This window comes from Perissodus microlepis, chromosome 5, assembly GCF_051167445.1.
Source record: "Perissodus microlepis isolate ML-2025 ecotype Zambia chromosome 5, ASM5116744v1, whole genome shotgun sequence".
Taxonomy (NCBI): Eukaryota; Metazoa; Chordata; class Actinopteri; order Cichliformes; family Cichlidae; genus Perissodus; species Perissodus microlepis.
In genome coordinates, this window is record NC_140465.1 from 26,815,978 (window position 1) to 26,836,070 (window position 20,093).

At 42.8% G+C, this 20,093-nt stretch overlaps 1 protein-coding gene across 3 annotated transcripts in view; it reads right to left on the bottom strand.

Annotated features, from left to right (window-relative positions):
* Window positions 1–20,093, bottom strand: part of stab1 (stabilin 1) — a 156,122-nt gene that overhangs the window by 38,002 nt on the left and 98,027 nt on the right. For all 3 annotated transcript variants that reach the window (XM_084929096.1, XM_084929097.1, XM_084929094.1), the window contains exons 58-64: window positions 17,101–17,217; window positions 15,112–15,244; window positions 14,919–14,979; window positions 4,734–4,878; window positions 3,656–3,789; window positions 1,623–1,788; window positions 1,142–1,248 (exon numbers count right to left, since the gene is read on the bottom strand). In XM_084929096.1, coding sequence (XP_084785222.1) covers window positions 1,142–1,248; window positions 1,623–1,788; window positions 3,656–3,789; window positions 4,734–4,878; window positions 14,919–14,979; window positions 15,112–15,244; window positions 17,101–17,217 — 863 coding nt within the window. The remainder of the gene's footprint in view (window positions 1–1,141; window positions 1,249–1,622; window positions 1,789–3,655; window positions 3,790–4,733; window positions 4,879–14,918; window positions 14,980–15,111; window positions 15,245–17,100; window positions 17,218–20,093) is intronic.

A 20,093-nucleotide genomic window follows, 5' to 3' on the forward strand; every position in this document is an offset into this window, starting at 1 on the left:
AGATTTAATCATGTCGGCAACGCAGCTTGAGACAGTTGACTGGTGACTCACTTTGGTCTCTTTGAAATGTGCTGAAAGTTTTTTTCTGTCTTCATTACTGAATGACAGTGGGCACTGAGTTGTCACAGAAACTCTGCTTTCCAGCGATAGCTGCCAGGTCTGAAGCAGCGGCCCGTGTGTTTTTCAGCTGCAGACTGATCAAGTAGCACGCTGTTAGTGGAGTCATTTTAGCAGGGCCACTCCTGGGGCTCTGATTAGAGGCACTTTGGCTCGTTCTGTACCTCCTGATTACTCCTGCTGCCGTGCCTCCACTGATTTTAGCTTAGGCGCCATCTTCCTGTGTCGTTTTCCATCTTCGTGAAGACTCACAATCAATGTTTGCAGTTACTTTGGCTGCTCCTTTCCACGTGGAGCCCCAATACAGACAGCAGCAGCTTACAACTACAAAACTGAGCCAGTTTCAATGATAGATTTTGAGACCCTGATTGTTAAAAAGGTGCTAACGCACAATTAACAGTGGCTACATTAACATTTTAGGTGCTTATATTTGTCATAAAGAGGAGGGAAATCATAACAAAAGCTTTAAGACCCTAAAAAATTTGATCTATGGAGCTCCTTTTTGGGCGATAAACATCAGCTAAGGTGACATTAGTCAACAGAAAATAGTGTTTTTATTCATGATTCTGGTTTGTGAGTCTAGCTAGCTGGTTAATAGTTTACTAGAAACTTTTAACAGATGCTATGAGCTGGGCATCATGGTTAAGTACTGAATAAATACTTTCAATATTACTTCAATAATGCAGTATTACTCTCAGTATGAAGTTTTGTTAGCAAATTATAAGCCATGTCTTTCCTTCATTTTTCTTTAACATGTAGAGACCTCCAGAAGAAGCAGGCTCGGGGAGGGACAGGCATCTAATGGGTAGCAGCTGTGGGATGGATGGAGCAAAGAGGAGACAAGAGGAATAGAGAGAGACTCCAACAGCCTGAACAGACAGCTAAAGATAGATAAGTATTTATTGTCATTGTCAAGCTATAACTAAGAGAAGTGTCTGGGTCAGTGATCCAACTTTATCAGACGTTTTGAAGCCTAATCTTCAAACCAGAGAGAGCGTTCGTCTCCTCAACCCAAAACACTCACCTTGTAAAAGATGGAGATGTTGCTGTACGTTGCGAGGACGCTGGTCAGGACGCCGTTACAGAAATCTCCATTTCCAACGTAATCAGGAGGGCACGCACATGAGACATCTGCACACACAAAAATAGTTTTTTACAAACTGTGAGCTGAACGTTCAATCAGCTCAGTATGTTCACCTTGAGTTAAGCATGTACATGAGCCAATGCTGTGACTCAAGGTTAACACACTCCAGCCCAGGACTCAGAATGACTGTTTTCTGCAGCTGTGCTTTATGCTTTTTACCTCATTAACCGCTGTTTTATGAATCATTGAAGATAGCATGGCTCACAGAGCCACAGCATTAAAGTCCAATGCAAAGTAAACAACACATTAAAGTGGGAGTACAGATCAGGGAGGACCTGCTTCTGTCCACACACACACACACACACACACACACACACACACACACACACACACACACACACACACACACACAGAGATTCACCTCTGAGCCTGTAGCAGTAGGCGTCATACTTGCTGCTCTGGTCCATGGGTTCTTTGTACAATACAAGACCCACGTGGTTGTCTCCACACGTGACCGAGGGGTAGCGGGTCGGGTATCCCGCCTTCCCCCCGTCCAGCCAGCCAGCCACACACAGATGCATCCCGAGCTGTCAGGGCCAGGGAAAAAAGTCTTGAGATAAAGCTTGATTTACATTTCTGCCTTGAACTAAAACTAAACTAAAATCTCCTGAAGTGACTGGTAATATCTTAAATATCACAAGAAAACTGAAAACTCACATCCTGCTTGTGTTTTTAAGCTTGTGATTAATCTAACGTTCCTCCTGCTGTCTGGGAATCAGTTAAAGGGCACCTTGGCTTGTGGGGTAAAAATCCAGAAAGTTCCCTCCTCCACTTTACCTTGATGGAAACTGTCATGAGGTCGAGTGAAAGTGTGAAGGAGGACTTGGACTTGTTGCTGGCATGAGTGTGCTGCGTTAAAACTACAACATCCTGAAGATGAACTACAAATGGCACATCTTAACACCCCATGTGTCCATACCATGTTATTTCACACAAATGGTAAAAAAAAATGTATCTTTTCAAAGCTGAAATTATAAAGAAAAAGGCAAAGGCAGCTTATAAAATGAAATGATACGATGTCACTGTCAGGAAATGTGGGAGTAAAGATCCAAATGCAGAAGTCCAAGACTCCAGCTTAGCAATATTCAGAACAGCAGTTAATAATACCATAAAACCCACAGACAGTCACTCTGGCTTTAGCGGACATGTCAAATTGTCAGCTCGTATTTTCTCTTCCTGCTAGAGAGACGATCAATGTAACTGCAGCGTTTGTTAATGTTTTCTGTGACTGATGTCAAGTTATTAATAATCCTAAAGGCTGGAAACACAGCAATGCTTACAATCAACACACAACTAATGCAAGGTTGAAGTATACTGAACCTTTAATGCAGTTTTATCTTTATTTATTCTTAACATTTAAATAAATCACACAAAGCAGCAACTTCATAAGTTGCATAAGGTCCCACAAAGGTACAAAGTTTCTTTTTCTTAGTGTGTCACTTTGAACTGTGCAGCATTATTATCTTCTTCCCATTTGAACCATCTTTCCTGAATATCTGAAGAATTCAACAACTACCATTATGGCAGATACTTCCTGGTCACTTCACTGAGTTAGGGGCCTTTTAAAATAAAACAGATTATCTGACCACAGCCATGGACAACATCTGCCATCTGATAACGTCTCACAGTTACCATGCACTGCTCACAGTTCAGGTTCTAATACAGCTGAAGTGAAGAAGCTTTTCTATTGGGGCGATCGTGGCTCAAGAGTTGGGCGTTCGTCTTGTAATCGGAAGGTTGCCGGTTCGAGCCCCGGCTCCGACAGTCTCAGTCGTTGTGTCCTTGGGCAAAACACTTCACCCGTTGCCTTGCCAGTGGTCAGAGGGCCCGGTGGCGCCAGTGTCTGGCAGCCTCGCCTCTGTCAGTGCGCCCCAGCCAGGGCAGCTGGCTACAATGTAGCTTGCCATCACCAGTGTGTGAATGGGTGGATGATTGTGTATAGTGTAAAGCGCTTTGGGGTCCTTAGGACCAAGTAAAGCGCTATACAAATACCATTTATTGGCCGTGCAGGTGATTTTTAGTGTGTCATTCAGTGTCAAAAAACTGTAGTACCTGCAGAGCTCCTGAAAAATGTGGCATGCTACTCAATGAGTTTGAGAGCGCCGAAAAGGACGTGACATTTTTGTTTTCAAGTACTCTTTCACTAACAAAGGTTTGAGTTGGCTGCTTTGCTGCTTTTCTTGAAAACTGTTGAATGCTTCCCCGTCAGCCTAACTGACCGTGAAGTGGGTGTGTCTTTATAATGAAGACAGAATCTGTAGAAAAACCCTGCTGGTGCAGGTTCACAAACTTTTATTTCATTTTCCTTTTTTCTCATTGGTATACCACATATTTGACTCAGGTGTATCGACCTGTTGATATCTCTATGTAAACCCTTTCAGTAGGTAGGTTTACCTGCTGTGCGTCTCCCATCTGTTTAACGGTAGCCAACGTGGCGCCCTCAGCCTTGCACTCGGCGTCGGCCTGACTGAAGTTCATCTGGTACCTCCCCTTTGGAGAGCGCAGGTGGAAGACTCCGGCTCTGTTTTCTGAAGCACGACAATCACGTTAACTTCACTCAGATTTCTGCACCATTATGTACAACAAATATCAACTCTACGAGTGAAAAACACGATTTGATCCGATGCTGAACAAATCCAAGAGACATTCACCCCCAGATTCAGTAGAAACATCTGCTTTTCTTTTAATATGATGTAATTACTTGGTGTTTAAGTTCTGATGAGTAAAGCACGAAAACATTAAAATGTATCGCACTCCAGCAGGTCAGCAAGTCAGCAACATCCCCCTCATCTGGACTGTAATGTTTTCTTTTGTTTTTTAAATTTGCAATCTATGGATGTGGACAGTGGAAAAAAAATAGATTTTTCAAGGTTTGAGGATTTTTGTTTAGAAAATAGGTCATGATTTCTGGAAAGAGACATGAGGGCAGATTTCTCTGCAGCTGATTTCACTACAGACCTGAAAAAATGTGTACATTTGATTTTTGGAAGAAAATCCTTTTCTCTGGTTGGGTGGCAGGTGTTTATATCCCACAAACTTCATTAAAAGGGTAACTCTGAACGCATCATTTATGGTGAATTCCTAATTGTCTGTATACCCTGATTAATGAAGATCAGGTTGGAAGTAATAACAGCCTTTGAGCCTTTAATGAGCTCCATCTTTAACAAGCCTTAACGAGCTCCAGATCTTAACGAGCTCCAGATCCTAATGAGCTCAACTCAGAGCTGACATTTGTTTACCAGCCCCAGAAAAACAAATAAATAAACAAATGGAAGTCCTCTATAATAAACAATGCTAGCCATAATATCACCATGGAAACATAGATGTTACAAAGGTCATCTGCTTTAGAATCAGTCTGATTACCATGGAAACTGCAATAGAGTAGGACTGGGAGCCAACATGGCTCCCACTCAGCAGATGTGACACGTGGCTACACTGCAGTTCATGGCTTCACTGCATTCACATGTCTTACCGTGGTAATGCAGGTCCTTGCAGATCGCCACAGGGTCACAGCCTCCATTGTCTTCCAAGCAGCGGTCAACAGGGGGCACCATCTTCTCCAAACACTGGACTCCATTACCTACATACCCCGGCAAGCACTCGCACTCCCGTTCATTCTAGAAGAACCAGATTAGAGTGATGAGCTTACAGGAGGATGTCATGTTATGTTCATATTCAGGGATATTTTTAGAGGGAGACACGTCACTCGAAAAACCATTAATAACAGTAACGACAAAGATGCTGCTTGTCCCGCCCCAGCTCCAAAAAGCCAGTCAGCAGCTTGGGAACAACTGGGAAACCAAACATGATTTTGTGCAACAGTTTCGAACTATGTGTTGGTGAGCTTATAGTTCTACTCATGATTGCAATAAAGATGAAGACTGTGTATTCTTTAATTTACTGTATCCATAATGTGAAATAGCATGGGATTGGATTGTGCAGTCACTTTGGATTTAACCTTGAGCAAAGCTATAAAGTTGTGTAATTTTGTGTATGTGCAGTAAAATAATAACATTTGAGGCTTTGAGGTGAGATGCACATCTGTAACTGCTTTTGGGGAAATTTATTTAAATCATATTTGTACTTTATTCAGAGACACATAATCAAACACTTATCAAATCCCATAACCATTAATTTTTATAACACTTTTATCTGACAGAGTCCCAGGTACCACCCAGAAGCTGCTGAATATGCACTTAAAATGACTTTGATTTCAGTGTTCCATGTTTGAAAATCTGATAGCATCTCTTGACTGAAAAATGAATTCATGCATCCATGTTTTTATGCAAACTGAACAACATTAGGGCATGCTCCTAATGAGGCAATGGATGGTGTGCTGGGGTATCTCCTCCTCTGGACCAGGGCATCACTGAGCTCCTGAAGAGTGTGAGGTGTGGGATGGATTTAACAAATTTTCCCAGGTGTCGTACTGGATTAGTTGTGCTATTTAGGTCAGGTGAGCTTGGGGGGCAATTAATGGTATCAATTTCTTCATCCTCCATGAACTGCCTGTATACTCCTGCCACATGAAGCCAGGCATTGTTGTGTACTTAAGGAGCCCAGGAATCACTCCACCATCGTAGGGTCTGACAATGAGTCCAAGGATTGCATCTCAATATCTAATGGCAGTCAGGGTGCTGTTGCCTGGCTTGCATAGGTCTATGCCTCTCTATTACTGACCCACCACCAAACCAGTCATGGTAGCAAACAAGATGGATGAGCTAACAGTGATAGCTTGGAGTCAAAGGGAACCTCAGGTGTTAAACTTAATTGAATCATGGATGCACCAGGATATTCCCGATGAGAACACATCTGTGGAAGGGTTCCACACCGTTCAGGCGGACAGACAGAGGTAAGCAGAAAGGAGGGGGGTTTGCCATTTTTTAAACAACCGGTGGTGTACTTGCTTACCAACAATCAAAGAGTGGATTTATTGCCCAGACACTGAACTTTATGCTGTTGGACTCAGGTCATATTATTTGCCCAGGGAATCTACCCACGTGAGCTTGTTGGCAGTCCATGTTCCTCCCTCTGCTAACCCCACAGCTCCATGTGACATTCTCCACTCTGCCATAGTCCAGTTACTGACTCAGCACCTGAGTGCCTTCATTGCTATCTCGGGTGACTTCAACATGTCACCTTAGATGCTACATTGTCAACTTTCACACAGTATGTGGTCTGTCCCACCTGAGGGGAGAGAATTTTAGACCTACTGTTTATAATCAAGCACACATAAGCCTGTTTCATTAGTAGCTTCTCAGATCGACTCTGTATGGTTCACCACGGTTTTAATGATTTTCCATTAGGTCATAGTACCTGGTAAGTGTTGGAATTGATATTTTTTACATTGTCATTTGTGCTTAGGAACATATAATCATTTGTATGCTGATAAAAAGCATATCCTTATTAGGTCTGATAAGATTCTGTGTGCACTTGTGTACCATGAGATGAGAGGAAGCAGCCTCGACATTATAATTTCCATTATAGCTTTAGGAACTAGATTGTTGTGTTTCTTAAAAGTGCAAAACTTCACACCTTTAAATGTTCGTCTGAGACATGACCTATTGCAAGTTCCTGTTCTTATCATTTAGTGAGACACTTACTTCTGCTTTTCTGCATGCCTCATACACACAGTTTTAGTTCATTGAAAGGTCGTATGTCTATGTATGGTATAGCTGTAAACACACACACACACATGCACCTACACACACCCACAGAATACAGACACTGATGTTGTTCAGATATGCCTGCTTAAGAATGTCACATGTATTTGTAATTGCATATTCATGAATGATTGCTTGCTGACAATAAAAAGGGCTGTAGCAAAGGAATCAGTTGAAGTTGGCTAAAGCAGCGGTCCCCAACCCTTTTGGCGCCACGGACCGGTTTATGCCCGACAATATTTTCACGAACCGGCCTTTAAGGTGTCGCGGATAAATACAACAAAATAAAACTAGTACCGGTACCGGAAAAAGGAGATTTATTCATAACACACGTGAAAAGACCCAGGAAAACCGAGTTAACGATAAAAACGATAACAAAATGGCGCTGAAAATCGATAAAAACCCTGAAAACCATACATTTCACACCTGAGCCTCAACTCTCGCGGCCCGGTACCAAACGACTCACGGACCGGTACCGGTCCGAGGCCCGGGGGTTGGGGACTGCTGGGCTAAAGGACAGGTGAAGGGAGCATTACTTGGCCTTGACTGACTTCCCTTGCAAGCCAAAAAGACAAAAGAGCTCTGTCTTGTCTTGATTTGTCGTGCAGTTTGGGCTTGTGTTCCAGTGAGGTTTGTGCCTAGATAAACCCAACAGTAAGATGTATTTTTTTAGTACCTACTTTCTCGAGAGTCCAAGCAATCCGATGTGACATCGTCAGACTGCATATCACCAATTGGCTGGTCAGTAGTGTCATGCGATGAGCCATGAGAGCGTCTTGTTCACAAAAATTAAAACCGCCATTTTTGAAACATGTCAATGACGGAAATGGCTACAAAAATAATGCCATGGTGCTCAAGTCTGGTGAAAAGCCACAGTCCGAGCAGCAGGTATATTCTTGTCTAGACACCCACCTTTTTTGTAACGTTCATGTTAATTACTTCACGGGACACTTGGACACATTGCTATGACAACAACCATGCAGGCTAGGTAGTACTGGATTTGAATGGAAAACCAGTTGATCCGAGTCGAGTTGTAGCGAGTTGATCCGAGGTATTCATGGAAAAACGGGCTATACAGTTCCTCCTCCCTCCCCCGATTGGGTAGGTCAGATCATAACCTGATTCATGTTTTAAGATTCACAGACTGGGAGACACTCTGTGAGCCTCATGGTCAGGACATCAATGGGCTTACTGAGTGTATCACTGACTGCATAACCTTCTGCACCGACTCCATTGTCCCAGCTAAGACTATCCATTGTACAAACTGAACATTCCATCCATTCTCATGGGTAACGTAAGATCTTTACCCAACAAGATGGAAGCGCTAATGGCGCTAACCAGACTGCAGTGGGAGTACCAGAAGAGCAGCCTCCTGCTGTTCACTGAGACATGGCTCACAGACCACACACTGGACCCCGTCGTAACTCTGGATGGCTTTCAACTGGTTAGAGCGGATTGGAGCGCAGTGGAGAGTGGTAACTGTGTAACCCGGGACACATCACTGTGAAGGAACAGCGCTGTACCAAAGAATCAGAATCAGAATCAGAATACTTTATTGATCCCTAGGGGAAATTATTTCCTGTTAGCGGTTAGCGTTCGGCCATACCACCTGGCCAGGGATTTTTCACATGTTATTGTGCTGACTGTTTACATTCTGCACTCGGCCAACGCTATGGCAGCCTGTGAGTACATTCACTCCACGGTCTCTCAGCTACAGATAATAATGATAATAATAATAATGGATTGGATTTATATAGCGCTTTTCAAGGCACCCAAAGTGCTTTACAATGCCACTATTCATTCACTCTCGCATTCACACACTGGTGGAGGCAAGCTACGGTTGTAGCCACAGCTGCCCTGGGGCAGACTGACAGAAGCGAGGCTGCCATATCGCGCCATCGGCCCCTCTGGCCAACACCAGTAGGCGGTAGGGTAAAGTATCACAGTGACACAACGACCAGGACAGAGAGGCCGGGGATCGAACCGGCAACCTTCCGGTTACAGATACGCTTCCCCCTGAGCCACGGTCGCCCCACAACCGTGGGATGGCACATCAGCAATCCCGCATTATTATCTCTGGGGACTTCGATCACGCCTCACTATCTGCCACTCTCCCTAACTTCTCGCAGTATGTTGCCTGCCATAGAAGGGACAGAAAAACCCTGAACCATGTTTGCCAACACAAAGTAGGCTTACAGCGCATCACCCTTCCCCCCGCTTAGCCACACACACCACAACCTGGTCATTCTTCAACCCACTTACACTCCCATGGTGAAGAGGAAACTCCCAACGAAGAAGGTGATAAAGGTGTGATCCGAGGAATGCAGTGAGATGCTGAGAGACTGTTTTGAATGCACAGACTGGCAGAACTCTGCAAGCCTCACGATGAGGACCTCAAACACTGCATCACGAACTACATCTACTTCTGTTTTGACAACACTGTGCCTAGCAAGAAGGTACGGTGTTTCTCAAACAATAAACCGGTGACCCCACAACTGAAGGCCCTGTGAACGAGAAGAAGAGGGCTTTCAATCATGGAGACAAGGACACGATGATCCTTTTGTACTCTCCAAGAGAGACTTCAAGGACAATGGAGGAGCCACAGTGTCTGCTGACCGGGGGTGGGCCAATGAATTGAATCTGTTTTTCAACAGATTTGGCTCTTGACCTTATCACCTCTCCCACCCCCCAGGTTCCATCAACCCCCCTCCAAATGCTGTCCTGCCCCTCTCCTGGTGGAATGTCATTGTTACCTGAGCTCTCCTCACACCACCACCCTGCTTCACCCCCATCCACACATCTACCCACAACAGAGCCAGCCTGAACCCCCTGCAGTTTGCTTACTGGTCTGGAATCGGGTTGGATAATGCTGTCAGTAGCACTGATCCCTCTCTCACCTAGAGCAGGCAGGGAGCATTGTGAGGATGATGTTTTTTGACTTCTCCAGTGCTTTCAACACATCTAGCCTGCACTACTGAGAGGGAAGCTGAAGGAAGCCGGAGAGGGCAAACAGCTGACTGCATGGACCATCGACTACCTAACCAACAGACCACAGCCATCATTGGATGCGTATCAGATGAAAACAATCAGGAATATAGAGGAGTCATCAGTGACTTTGTCAGCTGGTGAGACCAATGCTCTCCAAATCAACGCTATCAAGACGCATCAGATGGTCATAGACTTCAGGAGGAAGTCACCTCTTACAACACTGGTGAACATCTAGGAAGAAGACATTGAGACAGTGAACTCATACAAGTACCTGGGTGTTCACCTCAACAATAAACTGGACTGGACTACAAATACAGACATCCTGTATAAGAAGAGCCAGTGTTGACTTCACCTGCTGAGGAGACTGAGGTCCTTCGGAGTCTGCAGGACTTCGACACTCAGTGACATTCTATGACACTGGGGTAGCGTCCACATTTTTCTATGCAATGACCTACTGGCGGAGCGGATGCACGGACAGGGACAGGAGCAGGATTGACAAACTGGTGTGGAGGTCTAGGTCTTTGCTGGGATGTCCTTTGGAGTCTATGGAGGTGGTGGGCGGGAAAAGGATGCTAGCAAAGCTTACATTCATCATGAACAACCCACACCACCCTCTGCACGAGTCTGTGAGTGTGCTGAGCAGCTCCTTTAGACAGAGACTGAAACACCCTCGCTGCAGGAAGGAGCGCTTTCACAGATCATTCATCCTCACAGCAGTTAATAATAATAATAATAATGGATTGCATTTATATAGCGCTTTTCGGGGCCCTCAAAGCCTGACAGAAGCGAGGCTGCCATATCGCGCCATCGGCCCCTCTGGCTATCACCAGTAGGTGGTAGGTGAAGTGTCTTGCCCAAGGACACAACGACCGAGACTGTCCAAGCCGGGGCTCGAACCGGCAACCTTCCGGTTACAAGATGAACTGCCAACTCTTTGAGCCATGATCGCCCATAGCCAGTTAGACTCTATAACTCCTCAATCAAGATGTCATGAGTCACTTGGACATTGTGGTCATCCATTGGTCATCCACAGTTACCACCTCATGCACAGTGCATCTTATGTATGTACGGACATGTGCATGTATATGTATATCTCTCTATATGTATATTTCCTGTGGATGTATGTATGTGTATTTGTACGTGTGTGTGCATGTACATGTACATGTCTATACTTATAGATAAATAATAGATATCTGTTACTTACATAGTAATAGTAGTAGTAGAATAGTTGAAATTTATTATTTGCATATTTCCACAACCCTATATCCATAACACGTACTGTGTATGCATGTACATAGAACCTCAGCTACTGTTGTATATATTGTATTGTATATTGTTTTTTTTTTATTATTATTAATATTATTTATTTATTATTCATTTATTTTGTATTTCTTGACTTTAGATTTTTGGTATACTCTTTGTGTTCTACTGCTATCTGTACCTGAGCTGTGGTAAAGCACAAATTTCCTCGCCGTGGGATCAGTAGTCTTATCTTATCTCTTATCTTATCTAATGCAAATAACAAGCCATGGGTGACTAAGGACATCAAAGCCCTCTTCAATGACAAAAAGAGGGCCTTCAGGGCAATAGAGAGTAGGTGAGAGTCTTTCATAAACTGTTTATGATGAGTCTGAGTCTGCAGAGGATCCCAGTGCTATGGAAGACGTCATTCCTCGTTCCTGTACCAAAGATGCCACGTCCCGGTGGCCCCCAGGATTACAGACCTGTAGTGCTGACTTCCCACATCATGAAGACACTGGAAAGACTCATTCTTCACCACCATCCTCCTTCAACTTATAGTCAGGCCACACCAGGATCCCCTTCAGTTCGGTTACCAGCGTCTCCTCTGAGTTGAGGACTGTTGAGGATTGTTAGTTACGTGATAGGAAGACCACAATATGTGCATTTTCAAAATTGTGTGTCTGATAAGGTAATCAGCAACACAGTGGGAACATGAGGGGCTGTCATTTCTTCTTCACCCTCTACACCACAGACTTCAGCCACTTCACAGAGACCTGCCATTTTCAGAAGTTTTCTGATGACTCTGCAGTGGTTGGATGCATCAGTGAGGGTGATGAGACAGAGTACTGCGCTGTGGTGGACTCCTTTGTCAAATGGTGTGAGCAGAATCCTCTGCAGTTCAGTGTGAGAAAGACCAAAGTATTGATTGTTGACTTTAGGGGGACCAGGAAACCTTTGACCCCTGTTTCAATCCAGGGGATCAATGTGGACATTGGGGAGCACTATAAATACTTTGGAGAACACATTGACAATAAACTGGACTGGATTAAAAATACCACTGCACTTTACAGGAAGGGCCAGAGTCATCTCTATTTTCAGAGGCCTTTTAACATCTGGCGGTGAGAGAGCAAAAGAGAGAGAGAGTTTTGAGATATGAGAGATTTGTGATGTTTAGCGTGTTTGGAGTGTGTAGTTAGTGTGTTGTCTTGTTTAGTTAGTGTGTAGTGTAGTCGATAGTTTTGTTGTTGAACTATAACTAATTACTTTTTCAAAGCAACTTGCCCAACACTGATGTTCAGTGAGAGACCGAGATTACCCAAATGCACCACTGCACAATGCAGGAAATCATTCCTGTGCCTGTGGTGGCACAACTCCTCTATCTAATGCACAGTACACACATCCTTAATATCTGCACATCCTCTACAGAGAAATAACAAAATGACAAAGTTCAACAGTTTACAGTACAATTGTCACGGCCAGGCGGATCAGCTGCACGCTGATCAGCACGCTCTATCTGTTTTTCTCTCTCTTCCTCTCTCTCTCCTCTTCTCTGTCGCCAGGGTGGAACTCACTGTGGGTTCACGCCCTCGGGAGATGAGACACATGGGTCTCATTAAGATGATCAGCAGTTAAGCCAGGAGGTGACTGCTGTTCGTCGCTGGATCGTTGTCTACCACGCGTTAGTGAAGCCAAGCTACTGCAAGTCGAGTTAAGTGTGTTTCCTTTGTGCGTTGTATTTAACCCCGTCTCCCTGTCTACAGAGCTCCCTGGATTTTCCCCCCGTGTGATTCCCGAGTGGCAAGTGTTGGAGTGAGAGCCAGAGATCGTGTGTGTGGATGATCTGAAGAACGCGTGCTTTTACCCTGGAGCCCCTTTTCCCTCACGCAGCTGTACATAGGTATTCTGGTATTCTATGACAAATGCCAATATGGCTCATGGTACTAGTAGTGACACGAACCCTAGCTACATGCAAAACGTATATGTCCGAAAAGACATGGACAGAAAAATACGCCTGTGGCCCACACCTATAAAACCTGAGGATTGTCTCACCGTTGCCCCTCTAGTGAATCTGTTGTTGATTTCATTAACACCAAAGCAGCTGAAAGTGATTAACAACCCCCTCTGGTACTTAACTGAGAAGAACAATAGAAGAAGTTTATGAAGTTTAAATGATATGATGCTATACTATGATTAAAAAGTTTTAGTAAATTTTTTTAGCAGTGTACTTAGCCATGTTTTAAAAAAAATGTTATCCAAATCGGTTAAGTTCTGCATCAGCACCCAGCAGTGCTTGAATTGGAATAACCCCAAAAATAAGATCTTTAATTTCAGTTTAGGTTGCACCAATAGAGCACTTAATTGTGCTGTAATATATATATATATATATATATATATATATATATATATATATATATATATATATATATATTGCCTGTCCTGTCTGGAAGTGTAGCAATCAGGGTTGTTGTCTGAAGGCCAAACTAAATGCCCAGCAGATTTATTTTCCAAAGTCTACCATTACGGCTTTTGCTATACTGGTCCACTTGATACTCATATTTAATTTGATTTTTATTAGGTTTTTAACAATTATGAGTTATTACAATCAGAATGCAAAAGACCGGGGCACGGAAATAAAGAAAGAAAGAGAAGTTGGGGAGAAAGTAGGCAAAAGGAGAGGGAGAGAAAAACAGAGAAGAGAGAGAGAAAAAACACTGAAAATCTGCTTTACCACCTGCTGAAAAAAAACAAGCAAAAAACAACACAGCATGGAAACCACGGCAACAACCAACATATGCATAAAGAGCGGTAAATAATAAATATTAAATGCTACTGAGCAGCACACAGTATTAATGATACATGACACATAATGTGTGTCTGTGAGTACCTGTTTGTACACCTGTGTGAGATGAGCCCCGGGCCAAATAGACCTGAGGGCTCCCCACCCCCAGCAACGGCCCAACAAAGTCAAGGGGGCCCGGCCCAGCCAAGCTGCTGTCGGGAATGATCCACTACGCATTTGAGCACCCAGCCCCAGACACAGAGAACCACCAATGCACCAGCGGGTGGGGGCACCAGCCGGACCTGCAGCAGTAGGGAAACCCACCAGCCCAGACCCCGACCAGAGGGCCAGTTCCTCCTCCCGGCCCACTACCCCAGACGGCGAACAGAGAACGGGTTTTAAGATTTGTGATTTGATTTAAGCAAGTTCTCCTTTGCGCTTTTCCAGTATAATAGCTCAAAATCCTATTCTTGGTTATGCCCCCTGCCAAATGTGCAGCCATAGTAATTCCTCCCATTTAATGAAGTGCTTGTCATTTATTTCAGTTGGGAGTCTTTGAAATAGCTATAATAACCAGGTAAAGATGATCAACTTGGCATATGAAACTTAATAAAACTTAATTAAATTCTATCTCCTAATGTAATTCCCAGTTTTCTGTTTTTTTAAGTCAATTAATTTAATCAATTTAATTCAACTTCACTCAACAAAATGAACGCACACAAATGATGCATTTTTTATAGTTTGGCTTTTTCTCATATAGATGACATCTGACAATTTCAGTATTTACTACTTCTGCTCTATATCCCACTCTCAGTCTGAACTAGCATATGATGCATTTCCTGTATATTTAGTATAATCAGATTTAATTTAATTAAACTCTAAACAACTTGAAAAGAAAAAAAAATGACATGTTATTCACTTCTTTGCTAACGTTTGCTGCACTGCTGCAGATTTTACTGGATAAAGATGAAAAACATTTACTCACTGGACCAGTGAACTTGCAGGAGGCAAAGTCGCTGCAGCCACCATTTGGCTCTTCAGTACATCTGGAGAGCAGACAGAAAAACAGCCTGATGTCACATCCCCAAAAGTAAACATCTCACGTTGATTTAATGAAGGCAACAAGAAAGCCAGAAAAAAAAAACATATTTAAGACAAAGATGAAAGGCCACACCGACCTGTTAATGGGACTGCAGGAGTAGCCATCTCCCTGGTAATCACTGCGGCAGGTGCAGTTGACGACGAGCCCCGTCTGGTTGCAGTCCGCATTCACATGGCAGCCGCCATTGTACTCGGAGCAAAGGTCTGGAGCTGCAGAGTGTTTTTAAGAAAACTGTCATCTGATTCATTATAAATGCTGGCTCAGTTTAAGGTAAGCATCAGCTCACCACATGTGCAACATCTGGAGCCTGAAACAAATGTGAACTGTTTTAATGCTTTTCTACGGCAACCAAATTATCAATCAGAACAGGAGTGCCACTGAGGAGAGAAAACAAATCTGATACTGAAAAACTAGAAGGATGAAAATATTTTAAGAAAAACAAACTGTCACAGAGCTCTTTCTTAAAATGCTCCAAAAACAGTTTGATTAATTCTGCCAGTCTGCTAATGTGCACAACAAGAACATTTACAGAAAGAATGACAGGTTACTGTAGTCAAAGAAAATAATAAGGGATAAAAAATATAAATGAAAAGGGACTATGGCAACAGTAGGGCCAAAAAAAAATATGTTTATGCTTTTAAAAAATTACTGAAACAATTGATTTTTTACAATCTTTGTTATTTTGATTAGAAGGGAGGCCAAAACCTGTTTGGAGTAGCGGGGCACACCACCATTTTCTTTTTTGTATGCTGGAAAACTCTGGATTGTAAGGTTAATCAAGTGTTGACCAGTATTGTAATGAATCACATGGACGCTTATCACTTGCACATGCTCAAATGTTGGACAAGCTAATTAAACTGATTTAATTAGACCCCCTGGTTCACTGCCAGGGAGGCTAATCTTCCTCTAATCTAAGGGCTGAACTGGCCTCTTGTACTGCAATGCCAGGGTTAATAAGTTACAAATCAGCCATCAAAGACTAACAGGTGAATATACTTTGTCTCTTCTCCACCAACACATTCCTGGTTCTGTTATCTTTTAATCAGAGATAAATTACTATCACCGGAGCCTTCAAACTTAATTCATTGAAGCCATTTAAATGCACCAAGTATTTACTGTACCAGCTCAGAAGAGACGATCCAAGCACAGCATTATTGATTATTGATTATTGATTGATTATTGAAGATTATTGATCCAGACTGAGGTCAGCTAATTAAAGAAACAAAACACAAGAGGAACAAGGGGATACACAAAGAAGACACCTAGGACTAGAAGGAAACAAAACAATATATCAAGAATACTAACAGAAAGTTAGAACAGCTGACTGGGAAGAATTCAACACAATCTAACAGGAAATAAAGGGAAACTGGGGCATACATTTACAGAGGTGAGTAGCTGGTGTGCAAGAAAACTTGTGGGAACTAGAATCAAGGGTGGAAGTAGATAGAGTTAATAAAATAAAAAAGGAACTGTGGAATGGCTGCTGTTTATGTTGTTGACGCTGATGATGTCATCCTGTTTCGGGTTGTATTAGAAAAAGTAAAACATTGTCAGAGCGTAGCAGAAACAACAGTGGATGTGACACAACCACCAATCTCGACCGATCCCTGATAGGTTGATGAGTGGTTGTTAGGTGATCATATCCCTAATTTCCTTCGGGATTAATAAAGTATTCTGATTCTGATTCTGATATGCTGCACTTTTTGGTGTAGTATCTGATCATCCTTGTGATTTGAACACTGCAGTCATTCATAAATTACAACCAAGTGGTATTAAAACCTGAAAAATTCAATGAAATTCAGGTTTATTTACCTCAAGTCCCTTTAGGCAACTGGCATCAACAGTTGCCTAAAGGGACTTTATGAGGTAAAGACCCTACAGTGTTCAGGAGAAAACCCTGACAATCGAACAATTATTAATTATTGGAACCACAGCTGGACCCGGATGATCAAAACTTACCAGAGCTTCCTCTTACTTCTGTGACTACAAAGCACTCTAATCTCTTCTCTTATTGCGTGACCACCGTTAGGATGATGTGTGCTTTTAAACAATGGCCAACACTCACGTGGCTCTGGAGTGCAGAAGGTGCCATTCCCCTGGAATCCCGGTTTACACAGACAACCAGCACCTTGCACACAGTCAGCCTGAGCGTGGCACTGCCGGCACTCCTCTGGGATTGAGCCTAGAAAGGCAGACGGGGGATTTATCTCAGTAGAAGATAACAAGTCAAATCAAGTCAAGTCAAAGTTTATTTATATAGCACATTTAAAAGACTAGTGTACATCAAAGTGCTTCACAATAAAACCGCAGTGCAGGCAGAACAAAGAACAAATAGTACAATTATACTTAAAATTGCATTTACATGGTGTAAGGCAGGCCGAATGAAAGTCAAACTAATTTGTTTCAAAAGCTAAGTTAAACAACTGTGTTTTTAAACGGGATTTGAATGATTGAATTGATTCCGAAGTACGGATTTCGACTGGGAGATTATTCCAGAGTCTAGGGGCAGCGATGGCAAATGCACGGTCACCTCTGGTTTTTAAACGAGACCTTGGTTGCATTAGGAGCAGTTGGCTGGAGGATCTTAGTGCTCTCTTTGGGTTGTACGGATAGAGGCGATCAGTTAAGTAGCTAGGGGCCAGTTTATTTAGAATTTAAAAAGTGAGCAGAAGGATTTTGAAATCAATGCGATATTTGACGGGAAGCCAGTGTAGCTAAGCGAGGACGGGGTGATGTGCTCATGCTTTCTAGTGCCGATTAAGAGGCGTGCTGCCGCATTTTGGACTATTGCAGGCGCTGAAGGAGGGAAAGTTGGAGGCCCAGGTAAAGAGAGTTACAATAGTTCAATCTAGAAGTGATGAAGGCATGGACAAGTTTTTCGAGTTCTTTATGTGGTAAATAGGGCTTAGCTAACAAGAGTAAACAGGGCTTTAAGATAAAACTCACAAGTTTATTTAAGGAATGTTTTTGTGAGACCAACCTAGAAACTTTCAGAAAACAAAAGCATTCAACATGGATCCAGAATCCTCGTTTTGTTTGCATAGACCATTTGCACTTGGACTTCCTACACTGTCTCAAAGTGGTCTCTTAAATTTGAATTTCGTTAAGAGCAAGAGGACAAGGTCTCAGGGATCCAAATCCAAAGTAGGTCTTAATCTGAGTGAAGACTGTGTTGCCATCATCTCCTGGCATGATGGCACAACATCACACTTCAGGTAGTTTGCAGCGAATGTTCTTCAGATGCCACAGGTGTTACAGAAAAAAAGAAAACAAATGACACTCATATTCCTGTTCACACTCCCGGCCTGATGCACTGCTTTTCGACTTGGAAACTTTGACTCCTCCACTGAAAACTCCTGTCTGGTCTCTGGGTTGTCGCTGGAGAGCCCAGCGTTTAAATACGTTTTTTCAATCGCAGCAAATTACATTCAAGTAGTCATACCATGATTTCCATGTAGTGATCTAAAAGCAGTAGCAACACTGGAAGCGAACTGCACCCAAATTTGAGGGGTTTTCTGTGTTTTTTAATGGGCAGTCTTAAGTAAAAAAAAAAACATGGTTGGAATTATGTTGATCAAACACTGAAATAGATTATTTAACATGATTATCCATGCACTCAAACGTCATGCATTTATTAAACTGTCTTTGCATCTAAATAAACGATAAATACATTGAAAACAAAAAACAGGAGGAGGTTGGCGGTGTTTTTGACCATAAAGGTAGTCTCACAGGAAGAACCACTGGTCCCTGCTGACCTGCAGCCTGTCCGTTGTGAGGTGGAGGTTTGGACAAGGACAAAAAGAGGTGCAGTTGGCAACGGGCTCGCATATCTCCAGAGACGAGTACAGAAGCTACTGAAAGACAGCCGAAGCTAAAAATCAAATTACATCTGAAGCACACACTGCCAAAAGTGGACCAGGTAGTAGATGCTGGGGGATCTGGAGACAAAGGAAGCTGCAGCTGTTCATGATCCTTTCACATCATGACTTTAAGCTCCTCTTTATAAATCTTACTGATGAAAGTCTGGCTCAAGACGACCTAAACAGCGAATAAGTTTTGGCTGTAAATGAAATGGCTGTGCTCGTTTTATAACACAAGACAGAACAGACCAGAAGAGCTTTGTAGCAAAGATGAAAGCAACAAGTCATTGCTGTATCTCATTATCTTCTTAACTGTTAAAAGCCAAAAACCTAACTGAAACTAAAATAAGTCACTCAGATGTGGTTTTCATCGTATCTCATCGCTGTTTGGCTGGAACAGAGAAAAACTGGTTAAAATGTTAGAGACTTAGAGACTTAGACTTAGAGCTTTTTATTGTCATTGTGCAGTTTCTTGCACAGCGAAATTGGGTAGCTGGACCACAAAGGTGCTAAAGTAAGAAGAAGAGAAACCAATATACAACGAAGGCGGAAAATAAATAAATAAATAAATAAATAGAATAAAATAAAAAGCAGTGTATATGTATACATATGTGAGTGGAACTATATACATGGAGTATGTGTAGGAAACATTGAAACAGACTGGGACCAAAATAATTGCACATGAGCCAAAAATATTGCACAGAACATGGAAAGACTGAGATATAATGTTGAGGATAGCCCTAAGTTTTTTTTAGTTTAACAAGCCCTTTAAAGTGGAGAATAGTTATAGCAGATGGGTGGAGCTTCTGAGATAAGACATTAGGGACAATTTCCCCCCTAAATGACAACACACACTGATGAGGCATAACCTAATGACCTTTTTCTTTTGCTGCCAAAACAGCCCTGACCCATCAAGACTTGGACCCCTGAGAGTGTGCTGTGGTTATCAGAGAGATCTGGGAAATTGGAGGCAAAATCAACACCTCAAACTCGTTGCTCTGCTCCTCAGGCAGGCAGCGCACATTATCCTGCTGAACCATTTACTGTTTCCATGAAAGGGTCTACATGGTCTGCAGCAGTGCTTAGGTAGGTGGGACTTAACAAAGTAGCATCCACATGAAGGGCAAGACCTTAGGATTCCCAGCAGAACATTGCCCAAAGCATTACACTGCCTCCAGAGGCTTAACTTTGTCCCATA